Consider the following 21,566-nt stretch of genomic DNA (forward strand, 5'->3'; position numbering starts at 1 on the left):
CAGGTTTTAGTTCAATAAGGAAACCATTTTACATCACAATCTGATCTGACACCAACCTCACACCCCGTCACACCACAGTCTTTAAGAATCATTATTTAAAAACCTATTTCCTAAAGCAAAACTAAAAGGAGTTATGGGGAGAGTTGGACACCAGGCTTCACCCACAGGAGTTAAATAATATCTTGGCTGTTAATGAATTAGTCTGATTATTTTTTTAAGTTAACATTCACCAGTTTGGCTTTACAACATTCTGACCCTGCCCATCACGTTAACAGCTTAACCTGAGAGCCCTTAAGGCAAATCTCACTTCTCATCAAGAGATAGCTTTAAATATGAACTTTAGCAGTTGAAACTTTGAAGTAACTAAAAAAGAACCAAAAATTAGGAGGAATTCACGTCCCCTCTCTCATACACACTGCGGAGCAGGTCCGTGCACGGCCCCGGGGCTCCCTCTGCCCCCCCTTCCCTTGGCCCTCTCGGGGCCGCAGCAGCCGGGGGGGTCTCGGCTCGTTTCTCTTCGGGCGCCGCCCCCTCCTGAGGAAGTCTCTCCCGAGCCCGTTTGCCAGCGGAGGGTTTGGGCAGGGTCATCTGGAAGGCGCACCAGAGCACGGTGCGGACCTTGCGGGTGGCCAGGCACAGAGCCCGGAGCGCCGCGGCCAGAGCCAGCACCACTGCAGGGGAGGAAAAGAGCGCTGCCTTTAGTCCCGAGCGCTGCGGGGCTGCCCTCACACCCACCCTGTCTGTCTGTCCCTGTGCAGGTTTATAAAAGCTGGGTCTGAATTTCTCTGCCCTCACACAGCGAGGTGTGCGGGTTTTAGGCTCTGAGTTTGTTACAGCACCTTCCTGCTGCAGCTGCAGCCCGGTACACACACATTAATGGCACCTGAGCACTGCTGGGGCTGCCTTTGCCCCACACCTCCTCTGTCCCTTTACAGGTTTATAAAAGCTGCATCTGAATGAGGTTCTGAGTTTGTTTGAAGGTTCTGAACCTTCCTGCTGCAGCTGCACCCCAGGGTTGGGGTGCTCCTGTACACACACATTAATGGCACCTGGGCCCTTTAATCCTGAGCACTGCTGGGGCTGCCCTCACCCCACACACCTCCTCTGTCCCTTTACAGGTTTATAAAAGCTGCATCTGAATTTCTCTGCCTTCACAGAGAAATTCAGATTTCTCTGGTGTGTGGTTTTTAGGTTCCCAGTTTGTTTGGTGTGTGGTTTTTAGGCTGAGTTTGTTTGAAGGTTCTGAACCTTCCTGCTGCAGCTGCACCCCAGGGTTGGGGTGCTCCATGTACACACACCCCCTAATGGCACCTGAGCCTGCTGGGGCAGCCCTCACCCCACACCTCATCTGTCCCATTACAGGTTTATAAAAGCTGCATCTGAATTTCTCTACCCTCTCACAGCGAGGCAGTGTGTGGTTTTTAGGCTCTGAGTTTGTTACAGAACCTTCCTGCTGCAGCTGCACCCCTGTACACACACATTAATGGCACCTGGGCCCTTTAATCCCAAGCACTGCTGGGGCTGCCCTCACCCCACACGTCTGTCTGTCTGTCACTTCACAGGTTTATAAAAGCTGGGTCTGAATTTCTCAGCCCTCACACAGCGAGGTGTGCGGATTTTAGGTTCTGAGTGTGTTTGAAGGTTCTGAACCTTCCTGCTGCAGCTGAACCCCAGGGTTGGGGTGCTCCATGTACACACACACCCTAATGGCACCTGGGCCCTTTAATCCTGAGCACTGCTGGGGCTGCCCTTGCCCCACACCTCCTCTGTCCCTTTACAGCTTTATAAAAGCTGCATCTGAATTTCTCTGCCCTCACAGAGAAATTCAGATTTCTCTGGTGTGTGGTTTTCAGGCTCAGAGTTTGGTGTGTGGTTTTTAGGCTGAGTTTGTTTGAAGGTTCTGAACCTTCTTGCTGCAGCTGCACCCCAGGGTTGGGATGCTCCTGTACGCACACATTAATGGCACCTGGGCCCTCCCCTTCTGGTCACAGCGGGGTCCTTCCCCTGTCCTGTCAGGAAATCCTTACCATGGGTGAAGGAACAGCTGGTTTGGGGCACTGGGCTGAAGCACAGCTCATGTTCTGTGAATGGGTGTTGAACCACTGGGCTGTGGTCCCAGGCTGCCCAGAGCAGCTGGGGATGCCCACCCCTGGAAGTGGCCAAGGTTGGACAGGGCTTGGAGCACCCTGGGATAGTGGAAAGTGTCCCTGCCCATGGTAGAGGTGGAATTGGATGAGATTTAAGGATCCTTCCCACCCAAACCATCCTGTGATTCTGTAATAAATGCTTAATATTGGATCAGATGGATTAGAAAGGTGCTGTGGAAACAAGACCTGCTCCCAAACAAACCAGAACAGCTTCAGGCCTTTCCCTCAAGAGCAAATACAGTTACTGCATCCAATAATTAACTGTTCTAAAAAATCCTCCCCAACTGCTGCTCCAGGTTCAACCCCCCAGTAGAGCCATGGGAGGCAGAGGACAAAGCACCCCCCCTCCAGGTAAGTAATGAGATCCCACTGTGCAGAGCCTCCTCTCCTTTCCCAGCACAAGAACCTGGATCTCCAGGCCTGACAACTCCTTCCCAGACTGCTCTGTTCTAAAGACAATTATTTTCATGGGCTTCAACACCCCAAAAAAATCCCCTTCACCTTAACAAGTCTCATAATCTTCAGTCAAGGTAAAGAAAAACAAGAATGATGGGGAACAGGTGAAAAGAAAGAATGCTGCAGTGCATTTTCTGAGGTAAACTTCAGCATTACAGAACTGCATGATGGGACACCCCAAAGTAAAATAATCCCTGTAATTCAGATGGAGAAAGAGCAGCAGAAGGGATCAGAAGATTCAGAAACAGCTTCTGACACAGGGTAGAGGCCAGAGTGTTGCAGGGAGCAGGAATTTACCCTGACTCCATCTCAGAGACAAGGGAACCTGCCACTCTGCCTGTGCCCCGGTGAAAGATTAAGCTGAATATTTGGGACACCATTAAGAATGAAAACATTCTGCCCATTGTATTTTTGTGCATCCATCCAAAATATGATTTGTAATTATGCCAGTCTAAGACAGAAGATGCTTGAAGAGGAAATCCATTTGTAAGCTAAGGCCATGTTGGTCACTTTGGGCAGATTCAGCATGGAGATACCAAGAAAGTTGTAGACAAAGACAGAGCAGGGGGTTCATAGGAAGAGGAATATGGGGGGACAGGGAGAAGCTGTCACAGACACATTTTCTGAAAAATCCTTTCCTTAGGATATTTTCTCCTGAGAAGCGGAACAAAATGTAAGCAATGGTTATCTGCTGCTGTGGAATGCAACAGGTGCATCTGTGATTGGTCTCATGTGGTTGTTTTTAATTAATGGCCAATCAGTCAGAGTCTGAGCCACAAGCCTTTGTTATTAATTCTTTCTTTTTCTATTCTTAGCTAGCCTTCTGATGAAATCCTTTCTTCTATTCTGTTAGTATAGTTTTAATATAATATATATCATAAAATAATAAATAAAGCCTTCTGAAACATGGAGTCAGATCCTCATCTCTTCCCTCATCCTAAGACCCCTGTGAACACCATCACAAGAAGCAAGAGGCAACTGCTTAGTAACACCTCCAGTCCCTGAATGTGTTATCAAAAAAAACCACTAATTTTTATTCCTTGCTAGTTTATTAATTGAATTACCACCTCCAAACTGATTTAACCTATTTATCTCTAAAACCCAGTTTTAGTGCCTCCTCAAACCTTCACCCAAACCCCACTCAGCCTACCTTGGACAAAACCCTAACACTGAAAAGTTAAAACTTGAATTACAACCCCTCACTTATTTTTGCAAGATGTTCAACACCCCAGCTACCTCATCAGGGCACACCAGCCCAGCTGTACCTCTCTCATCCTGGCACCTGGGGGGGCCGTGCCGCTGCCGGCTGGAGGCGCTGACAATTTCATCCTTCCTGCGAGCCTGCACCACGTGGATGGACTCCAGGTGCTTGTCCAGGGCAGTGGAGATGTTGGCGTGGAGCGGGGAACTGCGCAGGCGCTCCATCTTCCCCAGCAGAGTCACAACCTGATGGACAATGCACATCTCACAGGGGCTCACACTTACAGGGAGAACAGGTTAATGAGCATCATTACTTCATTTTGAGAGCAGTTCATGAAGTTACAGGTGTAGGAGGTTTAAGTTCTTATCGGGGATTTGTTATCTCCAAACCCAAAGCTGTGGTAGAGCTGGGTGTGCAAAGGACAACAGCAAAGCTACAACACCCCAGCAGCGTCACAACCTGATGGACAATGCACATCTCACAGGGGCTCACACTTACAAGGAAATCAACTAACCAAGGAGAACACAATAATGATCATCATTACTTTGTTTTGAGAGCAGTTCATGAAGTTACACCTGAAGGAGGTTTAAGTTCTTACCCAGGATTTATCTCCAAACCCAAAGCTGTGGTACAGCTGGGTGTGCAAAGGACAAGATCAAAGCTACAACACCCCAGCAGAGTCACAACCTGGGGAACAATGCACACCTTACAGGGGCTCACACTTACAGGGAAATTAATTAACCAGGGAGAACACATTAATGAGCATCATTACTTCATTTTGAGAGCAGAGAAGTTACAGGTGAAGGAGGTTTAAGTTCTTACCCAGGATTTGTTATCGCCAAACCGAAAACTGGGTGTGCAAAGGACAACAGCAAAGCTACAACATCCCAGCAGTCACCACCTGGTGAACAATGCACACCTTACAGGGGCTCACACTTACAGGGAAATCAACTAACCAGGGAGAACAGGTTAATTATCATCATTACTTCATTTTGAGAGCAGAGAAGTTACAGCTGAAGCAGGTTTAGGTTCTTACCCAGGATTTGTTGATCTCCAAACTCAAAGCTGTGGTACAGCAAAGGACAACAGCAAAGCTACAACACTCCAGTAAGGACCCCCAGGTTACTGGTTAATACCAGACCTGTACAGCTTTGAGACACCCCTGAACAAAAGGTGTTTTCAGAACAATGTTTTGTTCTGAATTTTTTTTTTTTTTTTTGCGTTTTCCTGAATTCAGAGCACTGAGGTTCTCCCTTCTCACAGCGCTGCTGAAATTTCAGGGTGAAAACCCAGATGGGGACTTTGAGCTGTGCAGGGCAGCTTGGGCCAGCAGCAGTCACAGCTGCACTGAGAAAGGGAAACCAACACTAAGGGAGCTGAGAACAAACATTCAGCAATAATTCAGGTTCATTTAGTCCACTGAAAATGTGCATCTTTGTTGTCTTATCTTACACCAGTCACATCATTTGTGGGTTTCCCAGTGGTGAGTGACTCCTCAGCCAATAATGCTGAGAACCTGGTTAGTGGTGTGCAGAAAAAGAGAAACTAAAAATCCCCAAATTGGGATGTCCCTCAATCCATGGCTACACTTGATGTCTTAAAGGAATGAATGTGATTGTCAAGAAGATTTAACTGGATGCTCCAACTATGAAGAGTTAATCCCAGATTCAGCCAACTCAGCTTCTACTCAAATCTTTGTACCAGGGTTCCTCTCTGGCCATCACCAAGATTTCTGATGTTAGAGTTCAGGTTTAACAGCCCCACTCTGCTGTTGAGCATCCTTAAAAGTACCCAACAAGGGTTTGAGGTGAAGTTTGGTTCCTCAAATGGCTGGAGAGGTTTAAGCAGTGTTTTGGAGGCAGGTTTGGATTACCAAGCCTTCTAAACATGGAAAGTAAGGCTGTTCTTTTGGGGTTCACAGAGCAGGAGTTTTAGTGCCCTAAGCCCATCCATGTCTTGCAGTCCATGGGCAGCACCAGGCAGGTCCTGCAGGAGGGAGCAGCCACAGTTCCAGGGATTCTTTCTGCTGTGTGAGGCAGGCAGGACAGGCTGCTGCTCCCCCCTGCTGCCCCAGCACTGCTGCAGCCTCCAAACCCAGAATTTCCCAGAACCCTTCCACCCCACAGCCCCTGGCAGGGAGGACAGCTTGGTTTCTCTTCTCCTTGCCTGCAGCACCATGGCTCTGGGCTCTGGGCCTCAGGAGGGCCACAGCAGCCCCTCAGCATTCTGATGGCAGAGTTTGTGCTGCTCCTGCCCCAGCTGTCACCTCCCCAAGGACCCTGGGGCTGTTTGCCCACAGAGCTCAGACTCCCTTGCCCTGCTGGGTTAAAGATCAAACTGGTAACAGCAACTCAGGCTGAAGGTGTAAATTATCAAATAATCATTCTGCATTAAAATATACCAGACTCTCAAGCAAATATAAATCTTCCAAATATTAACTAAAACTGTTTTTTTCCATAAAGACCTCCTCTATCAATGTCTCCAAATCCACAGGGACCATTTCCCTGCCAAGCTGCTCTGAATGCAGCACCCCTGAGAGCTGTGCACAGGCTCCAGGACTGGATGCTGCACATTCCTACACCAGGAACAATATCCTCCTGTAACTGTGAGCCTCAGCCCCTCTGTGGCTCCCTGGAAACAGCACCCAGGAGCTGCAGAAGCTCTACCAAGGACTGCTGAAATGCCATTCCCTGCACAGCAATGAAGAACAAAGCTATTTTGGGAAAAGCTGCTCTGATCATCTTACCTATCTCACACTGTACTCTAAGTTCAATAGATTTTTTTTTTTAGTCCTACAACTCACTCTGGCTTGTTCCCGTAGCTGATCCACAATTAAGCGATCAACCCTTGATGGATTTGATGTCAGCCTTGGAATTGGAATGTTGTTAGTACTGGAAACCTTCTTCCCTTGGAAATTCTTAGCAAGAGCTGATTCAGTCTGCAGGAAAACAAAAGAACAACTCCCTCAGAATGTACATGCAGAGCGTGCTTCATTACAGAAACAAGAAAAAATATCAGGTTCAATTTCTTCCCATCAGGGTTTTGGAGATTTTTAAAGGAGACAATGAGGATTCAGGCATTTGGGATTTAACCCTCTGGTGAGACAATCACCTGCTTTTAAGTGAACAACTGCTTTACTCAAAGCAGTTCAACTAAAGCCAACACACCGTGTTCCAGCAGTGCTATGTCTGCTCACTCTGACTACAGCCTGTACTGGTTTTGCCTGGAAATAAAATGGAGGCAAGTCAGAATTACAGGGAAAAAAAATGACCAAACAGATGTGGATCTCACACATAAAATTAAAATAAAACTGTTTTTCAGTCAGCAATTAATCTAATTTTTGTACAGATTAAACTACAGAAAGATTTTTTCCTAAGCACCTTGGTCCAGTGGAAGGTGTTCCTGCCTTTGGTCTTGGTCTTTAAGGTCCCTTCCAAACCAAACCATTTCAGGATTCTATATTTTATTTAGCCATCAGAAAACTATTTTGAAAACTGTTTGCAATATTCCAAGTTTCCATCTCTTTCATCCCCTTGTTATGTCACTCTAAACCACCCATAAGAACATAGAATTTGCTAAAACCGATTTAAAACTGCAATTCTTGGATGGTTTCATAAGTGGTCACTATCAAGAAGAACATGGAGTGCCAAGACAAGGGGGAATGGCTTCACACAGAGAGAGCAGCTTTGGACTGGATATTAGAAATAAATTGTTCCCTGTGAGGGTGGAGAGGCCCTGGCACAAGTTATCCAGAGCAGCTGTGGCTGCCCCATCCCTGGCAGTGCCCAAGGCCAGGCTGGATGGAGTTTGGAGCAGCCTGGGACAGTGGAAGGTGTCTCTGCCCATGGAACTGAAGGAGATTTAAGGTCCCTCCCAGCCCAAACCATTCTGGGATTCTGTGATAAACTGAATTTCTCCCACCATGACTCATGCCAGCTTTTTCTCTCTTGCTCTTTCCATGCACCCCAGACACCACCTCCCCTCCTAAAGCTGGGCTCACTCTTCCTCAACCCCTCTATACAGAGCAACTCCTGGCGTTTGTCAGCAAACACCACCAAAAAAATCCCCACATTACATCTTCTTGGAATTGGTTTCTTTGTAGGGATTGGCACAGAAGAACTCCCCAAGGCCCCACTATTGCCAGGTTACATTTGGCCCAGCTCACCCCACAGACAAGCCCAGGTATTGAAATTCAAACCCCATCTCAGCTGGTGAAATGAAGACAGGTTTTCCTACAGACCTGCTTTTAGTAGGGCTCCACACAGCACTACCTGAGCCTTTTACTGCAAGGGTTTTAATTAAATGACCCTTCCCTGGGGAAAATAAAGAAAGAAACCCTTCAAATAGACCTTAGGTTTAAATCTTCAGGGAAACAGGAGGTAGGAATTCAGTATAGTTTCTAAAAAATAGAATTGAAAGAATTAAAGTTTAGTTTCAATTCAAAACATATTTACTGGTTTTGCTTCCAAAGTTCCAGAGGCACTGTATTTATTGTGTTAATAAAAAGGGTATAGAACATGTTTGTTCCTTATGAACACACCTTCCCCAGCCCTGGGACTGGAAAAACCCCTCAATTCCTGCTTTTAGTGCAATATTCCATACAACATTAGCTATGCTTCCAGCCAGGCTACAAATCCCCACACCTTTCACTTTCTGTCCCAAAACAAATGTGTAACTCTGAAGTCCCATCAAGCACTTCAACTTCTCCCAGTAGAACAACCCATGATTTGTGACTGCACTGAGCAGGATGAGATCTACACCAAATCTGGGATATTTTTCTAGTTTGGTTTTCTTACCTTCTTCCTTTCTTTCTCCAAAGCTCTCCACTGCTCATAACACTCCTCCAGTCTCACGTGCAGCTCGCTGGCAGGCCCACTGCGACTTTTCACTTGCTTTTGAAATCCAAATGCTGACACAAACCCAGAAAGGGCATTGTCACCATACATCTTCTCTGTGAAGCAGGGGTAGAGGCGTTTGAGATCATCCTGGGAGAACAAGGTGTGAGGCTCCACCAGGGGCACCACAGAGCGGCCCAGGAGGTGAGCAGATCTCATGGGGAAGGTGCTGGGGCCCAGCTGCCGGTTCCTCCTGAAGTCACCCACCACGCAGTTGGGAATGCCTGGAGCCTGCAGGCAGCTCCCAGCACCGATGGCACTGGTGTCCCCATTCCCTGCCCCCAGATGCAGCTGCCCCTGAGACTCCAGTAACTCCTGGTACATGTCCTGGAACACCCCATCTGCCTGGTTCTGCCCTTCCAGATCGCAGTGCTCGCTCTGTGCCTTCAGCTGGAAACGCTGCTTGTTCAGATTGTCAATGATCCCCAACTGCTGAGCCAAGTAACTGTCACAGAATCCATTGGGCTGCTTCAGCTTCTTCTCACTGAGGTACTCGAGGAGGTTCTCTTCCCCACCCCTAACCAGGGCTTCCATGCACGCAGCTGCCCGAGCTCGCTCTGCAGTGCTGTAGCCAAAGTCAAGGCTGGAGAGGAATGGGTTGTCCTGACAGTACTTGTGAAGTAAATTACTATTTAAAGGCAAATTTGAAGATGGCAACTGAAAAACATCATTAGAATGACGAGAGCTTTTTGGAAATGCAGGTGACTGATTATTCAGTTTCAACAAAGGATTTGGATTCTGGAAAGGGCCAGAGGTTGTGGGTTTGGTTTGGATGTTCATCCATGCTGGCCTGGCACTAGAGCCTGCTGAGGGGACTGCTGCACTGGGCAACAGTGGGAGTGATTTATAGAATTCAGGATTCTGAAGATCAGCCTTGGAAAACTGCTGCTTTTCCACACCATTATTGCCTGGACAAGCTGCAAAAGATTTTAGTCCATATTCAAATTTTTGCCCAAAATCAGTGCCGAAGGAAGATTCGCTTGCAAATTGTTTTTCTGATACAAGTCCTACAGACTTGGGAAATGTAAAGTCGTGCTGATCTGAAATTGTATCTTCAAATTTTTTCTGAGTTCCTGATTTAACTTGAAATAATTTAGCGTAGGGCTCTGCATCCAGAGATGGTGCCTCAGGGGTTCCATTTACCAGCTTTCTATTTTCTTGGAGGCTACAACTGGTGCCCTTGTTGGGCTTTGCTTTACCAGCATGAGAATATTCAGTGTACCTGGTAAAATCTGTGTTCTCATTGTATCTGTGACACTGTGGAAGGAATGGTTCAGCCCGCTTTGGGTGCACCTGTGCCTCTGCTCCTTTGGGACACACCTTCTCCCTTCCATAAGAATAAGCATCAGCTCCCGAGTCTTTGATTGCTTCTGAGTACCCAGCCTGGGCTGCAAAGGTGTTTTTCAGGTAGGGGTAGTTCTGATAGACAGCTGCTGTCTTCACACTCTCATTAGCCTGCAAGGTGCAGCCATTGGCACGCTCACTCCTGGCAGAGTACAAGCTCTGCTCTTCCAGGTCCACGCCGGCAAAGCCACGGTAGCAATCGTCAGCTTTCTGCTGTGCCACCAGGCTGGGGCTCTGCAGGAACTGCTTCTCAGCACCAGGGAGGGGCTCAGAGCCATAGAAACCCTGCTGGGGCACTGCCCCAACCACTGCCCTCCTGCCCTCTGGCAGCAGCTCATGGTGCTCCATTCTGCTCGTGCTCACCGGCCACACTGACTTCAGGGTGGGAGGGCAGCTCCTTCAAAAACAACAAACACGTGGTTAGACACTGATCTGTGCTGCTGCTCTTCGTTCCCACACACAAAACAAGGTTTAACAAACAAATTATTCCCAAATAATTTCTCTCCAATGATTGCAAGATGTCTCACTTCAACTTCTCCCCAGTCCTGCCATCCTCAGTTTCCCGTATCTGGCTGAGAAAACGGATTCTGCCTTGTCTGAACAACACCACCACAGCTCAGGAGCTATGGACAGGCCTTCAAGCTGCACACATCAAACCCTGGTCTGTCAGTCTGTCCGTCATCACCAAAATACTCCTGGTTCAGCACCAACTTCAGGCACCCAGACTGCCCTCAATGTTCCTAAGCCATGTCCCAGCACTCCAGAGGAAATGTTTCTCCCTCAGCTCCCTTGTGCTTCCTGCAGGGAAAGCCAGAGGCAGCATCCCAGCACACCTCATTTCTTTCCACTCCCCACCATGAATGAACACAGCACCATCAATCCCTGTCTGCCAAGAGCTGTAAACAGACTCAGTAATGTGGAAATGTTCCTGGAAGCCATTGCAGGCCAGATCTGGGAGTGCTCAACCAGCCCTGGTGTCCACAGCAAAGGAATTAATGAGTTTTTTTGTGGTATCAAGACTGACTCTGAAGTTTTCCCTGATTTCAGCCACATAAATGAAATCACTGGAATTGTTTGGGAAGACAGAAAGGAAAGCAGTGCCTGGTTTGGGAACCTGAGACTGGGCTCCCTGTTTTGTCTCTTAGACCTGGAAAAGCCAGAGAGCTCTGGAAATTCATGGGGATGCTGGACCTGCCCCCTTCAGTTCAGGTTGTTATGACTGTGGAATTGTCTCTTCCTGTGCAGGAATAGAGGCAAAATAAACCTGACATTTAGAAACACAAATATTGCTTAGGTAGCACTAACAGCAAGAAACATTAATTTTGCATGGAATTTTCTCCTGCCAGTTCAGACAAATGTGAAGGAGTTTGTGCTTGGTGTATTTTTTCTGTGAATTGACATTAATTAAGAAAGAAACCTAAAGTCTGAATTTAGTCTTCATTAAAACAAAAAAAAACAGACCAAGGGGATTCATCTGAATAGAGCATGTCCACAACACTTGTTAAGATCTTATTAAAAAAATGCCAATTAACAAGTTCTGTAAATATCAGAGAGCTGCCATGCAATCTAAGTGCTTTGGGAAAAGCTTCCAAGTGTCCCAAGGAAAATGCTGAAGGGAGAGAAGGGAAAGGAAGGGAGAGAAGGGAAAGGAAGGGAGAGAAGGGAAAGGAAGGGAGAGAAGGGAAAGGAAGGGAGAGAAGGGAAAGGAAGGGAGAGAAGGGAAAGGAAGGGAGAGAAGGGAAAGGAAGGGAGAGAAGGGAAAGGAAGGGAGAGAAGGGAAAGGAAGGGAGAAAAGGGAAAGGAAGGGAGAAAAGGGAAAGGAAGGGAGAAAAGGGAAAGGAAGGGAGAAAAGGGAAAGGAAGGGAGAAAAGGGAAAGGAAGGGAGAAAAGGGAAAGGAAGGGAGAAAAGGGAAAGGAAGGGAGAAAAGGGAAAGGAAGGGAGAAAAGGGAAAGGAAGGGAGAAAAGGGAAAGGAAGGGAGAAAAGGGAAAGGAAGGGAGAAAAGGGGGCCTGACCAGCAGCAGATGGAGCTGACCCAGGAGCACAGGGAGATCAGAGAGGCGTTTCTGTCACCTGCACCTCACTCACCCCTCAGCAAAGCACGGCTGTGGTTTGTCTTGTTCCTCCAGGATGTTTGACACGAGTCCATACAAATCAGTTTCACTGCCATAATCATTCCTTTCGGGCTGAATCCTGAAAACCAACTGGGTGTTAATAAAAAGAATTCCTTCATTTCAAGTACTTCCTGTGTTAAATTAAACAGAAAAATAGAATCCATCTACTCCAACACACCCACACTCACTCCCTGTCAGGGATGACTACCTGGACTTCAGGTTAATCTGAGGAGCAGCAGGCTGCTTGGTGTCATCTGTACACGTAGACCAAGGGGGGTACAAAAGGGAAGGGTCCATGGGTGCAGAGTACTCTGATGTTGAAAGGGAAGAACTGTAGGCCTGAGGTAACTCCACATTTTCTTCATTCTGCATTGAATGTACAATAAAAGCATTTGTTTAACATGAAACACATCAAAGTATCATTTTGTCATTGTACATGGTTGTAACTAACTCTGGGAGGAACCAGCACATGAGAAGTCAGCAAACCACACACTTATTTCAGGCCATGGTAATGTCTTCAAGCAGAATTCTCAAGCAGAACTCTCTGTCCCTTCCCTTGCCCTCTGCTGCAGATGGAAGCTGATGGATCATTCTCACCTTTCACCCTCTTTTGAGCACAAACAGATGATCTCAGGTGTGCTGAGCTAGTGTTGCCTAAGGCTTATGGAAAGTTTTGTATTTTACATCCTGCCTGGCAATTGTTTAGGAAGGTGCTGGAGCTGCACATCACAACTTCTGTGTTCTGTGTGTTCTGAGCTATGCTGGAAACTGAGTAGGGGACACCTTCCCAGGCACCCAGAGACCCCCCAAAAAGGCCCAGGCAGGCATAGCAACAACAATTGGTACTGGACTTGTAAGATGCTTTCTTCAATCCCACCAGACACCAGGAGCTGTTTGTGAATGGGAGAATCCACACATGGGGCCAAACCTCAATTATGCTGGATCCACAGGGATTTAAGAACAGCCCAAGATTTTTGGAAAATAATGTAAAACTGTTTATTCTTGGGGCTGGAATGGGAGGCATCACAAAAAGAATAGTGAAGAAATATGAACCACAGTGTGCATCCACAAATGCAGCATCAGCCTCCCCCAGGACAACCAAAAAGGGAACACATCAGGAAATTACTGGCAAATAGACTTCTCTCATTGCCATGGCAGAATGGGTATCAATAATTATTGGTAATAGCTGATACATTTCCTGGGGGCCTGAAGCTTTTCCCTGCCAGGCCAACCAGGCTGAGGCACACAATACCTACAGGTGTGTCAGCAAACTGTCCTGCTTCTGGCCAGGACAGGGTTAATTTTTGCAGTAGTTGGGAAGGGGACCCAGAAATTTTTCTGTACCACCCAAGCTCATTGCCTGGGGTGGGGCAAAGGGGCTCTTTGGGGATCCTTCCAGTCAATAAAATGTGCTGGAGGGAGCCATCCAGAATAACGAAACTTCTCCATGTCAATCCCTCCCTGTGCCCTCTCCATGAGTGTTGTTGCTGTTCCCTTCCCTTTTCTTCTCTCATTGCTGCTCCCAATAAATTGCTCTTAGCTCAGCCTGGGATCTTTGCTTTTTGTGCCTCCAATTCTCCTCTCCACTGTGCCACAGCAGGGAGGGGAAGGGGAGGGATTGGATCAGTGTGTGGTTGGAGAGTCTCAGTGGGAGGGGCCATTCCCAAACCAGGCACCCAACAAACCTGACACATAAAGGGTTAACAGCAGATCTGCCCAGATTTGCTGGAAACAAAGGATCCAAGCATTTGTTGGAGTGGGTATGGAGCACCAGGCTCTGGGGAAGTTGAACAGTTCAGTGGAGTGTTAAAAACCACACTGGAAACAGTGGGGGTGGGACCTTCAAATATTGGGATCTGCATTTAGTGATCAGTGAACACCCGAGGCCACACCAATCCAGCTGGGGCTGCCATCAAAACCTCCATGTCTCATAGAATGAATAAAGGACAAAACAAAGAGGGTCAGAATAACACCTCAATCCAGAGATAAACTCAGTCCTTTTGACATCTGTACAGGAGACCTTATCAAGTATCCACATCCTGTGAATATCTGGGTCAAGAACACTGCTGTAATTATTTTATCTCCCCAAGGAGAGTTTTGTCCTCTATCAACAAGTACTCTCACTGCAGAAATCAAACTGATCTGGACCTTCCTGTTCAGGACATCGGGTCTAAGATCACAGAACAATGAGGCACTAAAGGAACACAGGAAAGGACCACACCAGGTTCATTTCACAACACACTCAGCTGGGAATTTCAAGCATTAGAGCCATGGAAGCACCGTTCAGGACAGAACAAACTACAGGAGCAGGTAAGTGAGAAATCACCTCCTCTGGACCTTTGGGACTAAGAAAGTTAAAAAGTAACTTCCTGAACTGTGCCTGGGAAGAAGGCCTGTCTTCCACAGAACTTGAATGCCCTCAAGGGGTAGAAGCAATTCCAACTGCAGGAATTGTTTTAGACAAACACAATTGCACAGAGCAGCATTGCAAAGACAGTGCCAGATGCCAAACTTGCTGTAATGTTGGTATAATTTTATACTGGTTAGGATTCTAACTGTGACATGTTTCCCTGAATTGCCTTAACCTTTTTGAATATTAAAATTACATAAGTAATCCTTTTGTTCTTTCTTGTCCAGTCAAAGACGGTAACAGGAAACCAATTGTACAATGGTTTAAGGAGGATGGAAGAGAATTTAAATTATTAATTAATGATACAACTAGGTGGGAATCTGACAACACACACTGTCTAAAATTTCCTTTGATGGATGAGGAGGATGAAGGTAAATATTGCTGAGGTAGAGGAGATAAAGCAGTAGCAGAAGGCTATAGAATACAAGTAAAGGTAAAAGGAAACCCCTGACCATTAACACCTCCCAAAGCACCTGAAATCTGGGAAATCAGCCTGAATGGAATTAGGGAAGCAGGGAAACAACATTGACTATTTAACATTGACTGTACTTAAAACCACAGTACATATTATTCATGCTTTTATTGCTCTAGACCTGATCAATAATGGAACCACAATGCAGCCAACAGGACACAGAGCATGGACCCATTAAGAAAGAAACCACAGGTGTCAACACCTGTACAGCTCATGGACAACAGCAGAAGGAAATACAACTGAAATTCAAGATTTCTGCCTGGATATGGAACAGAACATCTGTAAGTTTGAAATTCCACCAGTGATTAATATAAAAATGATACTCAGATACATAAGTAAAAGGTGGGTATAGAAATATATATATAGAAATAGATAATTAAATCACATATTAATTTTTGTGTTTGTAAATTTACCCAGCTTGGAGATTCTAACTATTCAACCCCCAACAGCTTCCTTTAAACTACTAAGAAACACCAATATCTTAATTTCAACTGTACAACCCAGCCCTATGGGTATGAGCCTTGTGCTGGTATAGAAATTGCTACAATGTAAAAATTTGCAAAGGCACTTTAAAGCAGCTAAAAACAACAGCACAAACTCTTTACTATCCACCATGACCCTAAAGAAATCCATCAGGTGATGAAATGAGCAAAGAAAGATGGGGATCACCACAGGTGGGATGTTTTATTTAAGGCTGCACAAGCTCAGTGACTGAATTAGGCAGGAACTGTGGGTTAAACAGGCAGGTTTATGCAAACTTTAGTGTCTAAATTCTCTTGCTTTTCATTCTTTTGGTTTGTGGGAAACTTCCCTGGGCACCAAGCACAGAATAAACAGCATCTCCTTTCTCAACTTGACCCTTCCTCTACACTTAAAAAGTTCTTAAAACCAGCAACAATGTTAGCCCAAAACATCTGCCCCAGTTTCTGCTGGTTGGTCCCTGCCAGGAGTTAGGAACTGGACCCCCTTTCTCCCCATCATTACAGAGTGTTAAGGTACTGAAATAAACTTACAGCAAACTGATTTCTTGAGGAAAGGTATTATATCCTGATGAAATGACAAGGAACATCTTTACCTTTATATCCTGATGAAATGACAAGGAACATCTTTACCTTTACCTTTATATCCTGATTAAGTGAAAAGGAGCAGCTTTACCTTATCTAATTGGTTTAGACATAATATGCCTTCTTAACTCTCAGTAAGTGAAACAATAAATGGTGTTTTTGCAGGGTTAAATGTTAAAGACTCCTTTGTGGAGCAGAGTAGTCTGACAAAATAAGTCCTGGATGGATGAAGTAGCAAGTCTGGTCTTGAAGGTACTGGGAATGAGTTTTCATTTGAGTCTTTTACCTCAGTGAAAGTTTATGGCTACAAAAGGCAAAAGTTCCAAGAGAGAGCTGACATGTTTAACTGTCCTGGCACTTTCTGCTGATCAGACTGAGAACTGGTTCATACAAACTCTTGGACTACAGGAATATCTGAGGCAATAGCTAAAGTTCTCCTTCTTATCCACTCTCCAGTTTTCCTAAAAGAGTTGTTTGCTCCTCACTCTGCCTACAGAAGAACAATTACCATGAACATTTCACCAGAACAATGGTGAAATCATTTTACCAAATATCCCCACAGCTTCATCAGTGACTGCATTAGAAAAGCCATTGTCCCCCCGATGGAAGTTACAACAAGGAGGATTTATTACAATTCCATCAAAATCTGTGATTTATGTTCAACCACTTTAGAAACATCTCCTGATAATTTTGTTGACAAGCAACCCAGACTGTTCCAGAGCTATAAAAAGAATCAATAAGGCAGCAAACCTGTGATTTGTAGCAGCCATAGAGCGAGGCAGAGCCCGGCAGGGCGGTGCTGAACACGTCCGTGGGCCGCCCGCCCCCTTCCGCACTGCCCCAGCAGCGGCCGCCGCCTCGGAACGCCACGTTGGGCTGCGGGGACAGAAGGACAGGGACATCAGGACACACGGAATGGCATCAGGGGACATCAGAACACACAGAATGGCCTCGGAACGCCACGTTGGGCTGCGGGGACAGAAGGACAGGGACATCAAACACACAAAGGGGCATGAGGGGACAGGGACGTCAGTACATACAGAATGGCATGAGGGGCTGAGGGGACAGGGACATTAGGACACACAGAATGGCATGTGGGCACAGGGACATCAGGACACAGAGATGAGATGTGGGGACATCAGAACACAGAATGGGCTCAGAACGCCACGTTGGGCTGTGGGGACAGGGACATCAGAGCACATGGAATGGAATGTGGGGACATCAGGACACACAGAGAATGGGATGCGGGGACAGGGAAAGGGACATCAGGACACATGGAATGGCATGTGGGGACAGAGAGAGGGACCTCAAACACACAGAGAGGCATATGGGGACATCAGAACACAGAATGGCATGAGGGGCTGTGGGGACAGGGACATCAGGACACATAGAACGGCATGAGGGGACACCAGAACACAGAATGGATGAGGAGCTGCAGGGACAGGAGAAGGACAGGGACATCAGAACACACAGAATGATGCATGGGGCTCTGGGGACAGAGAAAGGACAGGGACATCAGGATACAAAGAATGGCATGTGGGGACAGGGACATAAGAACACACAGAATGGCATGTGGGGCTGTGGGGACAACAGAACACACAGAATGCCATGAGAGGGCAGGGACATCAGGACACACAGAATGGCACATGAGGGTATGGGGACAAGGACATCAGAACACAAGGAATGGCATGAGGGGCTGTGGGGACAGAGAAAGGACAGGCACATCAGGACACAGAATAGCATGAGGAGCTGTGGGAACAGGAGAAGGACAGGGACATCAATATACACAGAACAACATGAGGGGCTGTGGGGACAGGGACATCAATAGACATCGCTGTAGCATGTGGGGCTACAGGGACATCAGAACACACAGAATGGCAGGAGGGGCTGTGGGGACAGGAGAAGGACACGGACATCAGTACACACAGAAGAACATGAGGGACTGTGGGGACAGGGACATCAATATACACAGCATGGCATGTGGGGCCACAGGGACATCAGGACACAGAACAACACGAGGGGCTGCAGGGACAGGGACATCAGAACACACAGAATGGCACAAGGAGCTGTGGGGACAGGGACATCAGCACACACAGTCATAATTACACTCAGACACAAAATTATAAACACAGCTGACAGCTATGGATTTTACACCAATATTAATGTCTCTAACACTTCTAATTTACTGCTGGATTCTGTTTCATCTGAGTTTTCAAGGATGTGGCTCTATCTATGGATGTAAAACACTTTGCTATTTACCCTGAGGGAAAAGCTGGACCTGCCAAAGCCAAGAAACTCCAAAGGCGTTCAGAGACAGAGGAGGTGCAGACCAAGAGGAAATCTGAACTCTCCCAACATCAGAGCCACCACCACAGGGGAACATCAGACACAGAGGAATGCTCACAGAATCATGGCGTGGTTTGGAAGAGACCCTAAAGCTCATCCAGTTCCAGCCATGGGCAGGGAACCCTTTCTCCCAAAGCTGCAGAGGAGTTATCCAGCCTTCCTTCACACATTCCTGGACACCTCTGGCCCTTCCCAAACACTGTTTAACTCACATGATGGCATGGATGTGCATTTCCAGTTGTTGGGAGCTGGAAATGTCCTACAATACAAACTCTGAGAGCTGTGGGAGGAATCTGCTCTGTCCTTTAACTATGGCAGAAACAACTCCAACCAGAGGGACACCCCTCCAGGCGCCAGAAACCACAGGATAGCAGGAGCTGAGGACAAACAACAGCTGTGCACTCTTCTCCTCTTCTCCCAAGGGTGAGGCACACAAGGAAAAGCTGAACTGGTGAGCTAAACCCCCTTTTAGCCAACAAATAAAAAAGTGAAGTTATTGGCATTTTACCACAGCAGCTCATTTGGGATGATGACTAAATTCAGAAAAGCCAAAGTTTCCCAGGGATCAGGGTTCAGAACAAGCTCTGCTCTCCAGAAACCCATCATTCTGCAGCTCCCAAGTGATCTTCATGGTAGTTCACACCACTTTTATATTCTGGTATTATTTGGTGTTTTTCTGGCACATTTTCCAAATAAGTGAACACACTGAGTTATTGTAGAGCTCGGCTCTATGCCCTGACCTTACTGTGCCATATTTTCTCCTCAGACATTGCCATTCACAGGGACACCTAACACGGCGACCCCACAGAACAAGGGCAAACTTGTAGTGCCAGAAACAACCCAAAGACACCCCCATACCCACACTTTCTTCCCTTTTCCACAAACAGGTGCTTTTCAGGATGCTGAGGGGTATTTCCCCCACAGCCCTGAGCTCCGTGTCTCACACCTACTCCCACACAAGAGGGCGCCGTATCCCAGAGGGGACAACGGGGCTCGGACACCCACCGGGGTCGGGCCTCGGTGCCTAAGGGGTCAAGCCTAAGACAACCGCAGCGGCCCGCTGGGTGTGTGACGGGTGAGGGCGCACAGCGAACCCCGGTGCCCGTGTCGCTCCCGGTCCCGTTCCCGTCCCTCACCTCCATGGCTCCGGGCCGGTCTCGGCGCGGGCCCGCGCGGGGCGGCCTGAGGCGAGTTCCGGCCGTTGTCCTCGCGCCGGCCCAACGGCCGCCCCACCCCGCGCGCCCCCGCCCATTGGCCAGCGCCCGACGCGCTCGACCAATCAGCGCCCGCGAGGCCGCCTCGCACCTCCCCGCGCAACGTGAGCGGCTCTGCGGGCCATGCGGTGACAGCCGCCCGGCGAGCGCGGCGCTGCGCAGCGATTGGCCCCGCCCGCCGGCGCGCAGCCAATGGGAAAACGGCTCGCTCGTGCCTCCCGCCAATGAGCGGCCGCGGAGGCGCCGCTCGCCCGGAGACAGCGCCCTGAGCGCCCCCTCGGACCTGTCACCGTCCCTACCTTGTCACCGTCCCGACCCTGTCACCTCCGGGCCCTGTCACCCCCGGACCCTGTCACCGGACCCTGTCACCTCCAGACTCTGTCACCGTCCCGACCCTGTCACCGCTAGACTCTGTCACCTTCCCAACTCTGTCACCTTCCCGACCCTGTCACCCCCGGGCCCTGTTACCACTGAGCTCTGTCACCCCCAGACTCTGTCACCTCCGGACCCTTTCACCCTCAAGGCCTGTCACCTCCCCGACCCTGTCACCACCGGGCCCTGTCACCCATCCCAACCCTATCACCTCCTCAACCCTGTCACCCCCAGGCTCTATCACCCACACAGACCCTGTCACACCCTGGACCCTGTCACCTCCCCAACCCTGTCAGCCCCAGACCCTGTCACCTTCCCGACCCTGTCACCACCAAGCCCTGTCACCCTCGGGCCCTGTCACCTCTCTGACCTTGTCACCGTACCGAGCCTGTCACCTCCAGACCCTGCCACCCCTCTGGGCCCTGTCCCCTGTCACCCCTGGGCCCTGTACCCCCCAGCCCTGTCACTCCTGGGTCGTGTCACCTCTGGGTCTTGTCATCCCCCAGGCCCTGTCACCCCTGGTTCCAATCACCTCCAGACCCTGTCACCCCACCAAGCCTGTCACCCCCCTCACACCCCATCGCTGCCTTGGGCTCTGTCACCCCCCAACCCTGTCACCCCTGTCCCTGTCCCTCAGCCACCCTCAGCGGCTGGGCCTGGGGACTGTGGCCCAGCCAGGGGACTGCCACCCAGGAGCTGTGACCCCAGGCTGCACACACCTGCAAAGGTACACAAACCAAGGATTTGCTCAGTTTGAGCTGTAATTTTGCTGTTTAATTATTGCACCAAGATTAGATAACCTGGGTTGAGATGGCTGAGACTCTGCTGTGAGGGCGGCAGCTCATGTGGTGACAGTGACACCCAGAGTGGCTCCTGGATGGCGGGACAGCCCTTCCATGGCAGCCCTGACTGGGTTTCCTCTCCTCAGCCCTGCTCATCTCCCACAGGAGCAAGAGGAGCCCTCTGTCACTCATGGGTGACACAGCTGTCCCCAAGTGAGGAGTCCCAGCTCGGCTGGCGGAGAAGCCACAGGGGAGCTGGGACAAGCAGGGGGTCACAGCCCGCGTTTGTTTATACTTTTCACTGTTGCTGCTGCTTTAGATACTCTGCCAGCGCACCACCGTCACTGTTCTCACAGAAAATGACTCAGAAAAGCTCTGAAGCCACACCCAGCTTGTTTTCACTTCTAGAGATACTTTGTGTTGCTCTCCAGCTGTTTTTAAGGAGCCTGGAGACAGCATTTTGTGTCGGTGTTCACAGGGGTTTTCAGATTGGTGAAGAGACGAGCATCTGACTCCATGTTTCAGAAGGCTTGATTTATTATTTTATTATATATATATTACATTAAAACTATACTAAAAGAATAGAAGAAAAGGTTTCATCAGAAGGCTGGCTAAGAATAGAATAGCAAAGAATGATAACAAAGGTTTGTGGCTGGGACAGAGTGTCAGAGCCAGCTGACTGTGATTGGCCATTAATTACAAACAACCACATGAGACCAATCCCAGATGCACCTGTTGCATTCCACAGCA

At 48.3% G+C, this 21,566-nt stretch overlaps 1 protein-coding gene across 1 annotated transcript; it reads right to left on the reverse strand.

The window, feature by feature from the left end:
• Positions 1 to 381: 381 nt before the first annotated feature.
• Positions 382 to 19,590, reverse strand: MEIOC (meiosis specific with coiled-coil domain). Its single transcript, XM_058820798.1, has 8 exons — positions 19,399 to 19,590; positions 16,853 to 16,978; positions 12,365 to 12,522; positions 12,131 to 12,235; positions 8,601 to 10,440; positions 6,608 to 6,742; positions 3,869 to 4,049; positions 382 to 671 (listed from the first exon to the last, which is right to left on the reverse strand). Exons 1-8 carry the CDS (start codon positions 19,588 to 19,590, stop codon positions 382 to 384), a joined length of 3,027 nt encoding a protein of 1,008 aa, XP_058676781.1.
• Positions 19,591 to 21,566: the final 1,976 nt, after the last annotated feature.

Source organism: Ammospiza caudacuta, chromosome 27 (genome assembly GCF_027887145.1).
Source record: "Ammospiza caudacuta isolate bAmmCau1 chromosome 27, bAmmCau1.pri, whole genome shotgun sequence".
Lineage (NCBI taxonomy): Eukaryota > Metazoa > Chordata > Aves > Passeriformes > Passerellidae > Ammospiza > Ammospiza caudacuta.

Excerpts from the sequence above, each read along its gene's own strand:
- MEIOC (XM_058820798.1), bottom strand. The coding sequence starts at position 19,590 with ATGGAGGTGAGGGACGGGAACGGGACCGGGAGCGACACGGGCACCGGG. Across the intron at positions 12,523-16,852 it reads ATGGCTGCTACAAATCACAG|AATGAAGAAAATGTGGAGTT; the intron begins GTTTGCTGCCTT and ends CATTCAATGCAG. Across the intron at positions 4,050-6,607 it reads AGCTACGGGAACAAGCCAGA|GTTGTGACTCTGCTGGGGAA; the intron begins GTGAGTTGTAGG and ends ATTGTCCATCAG.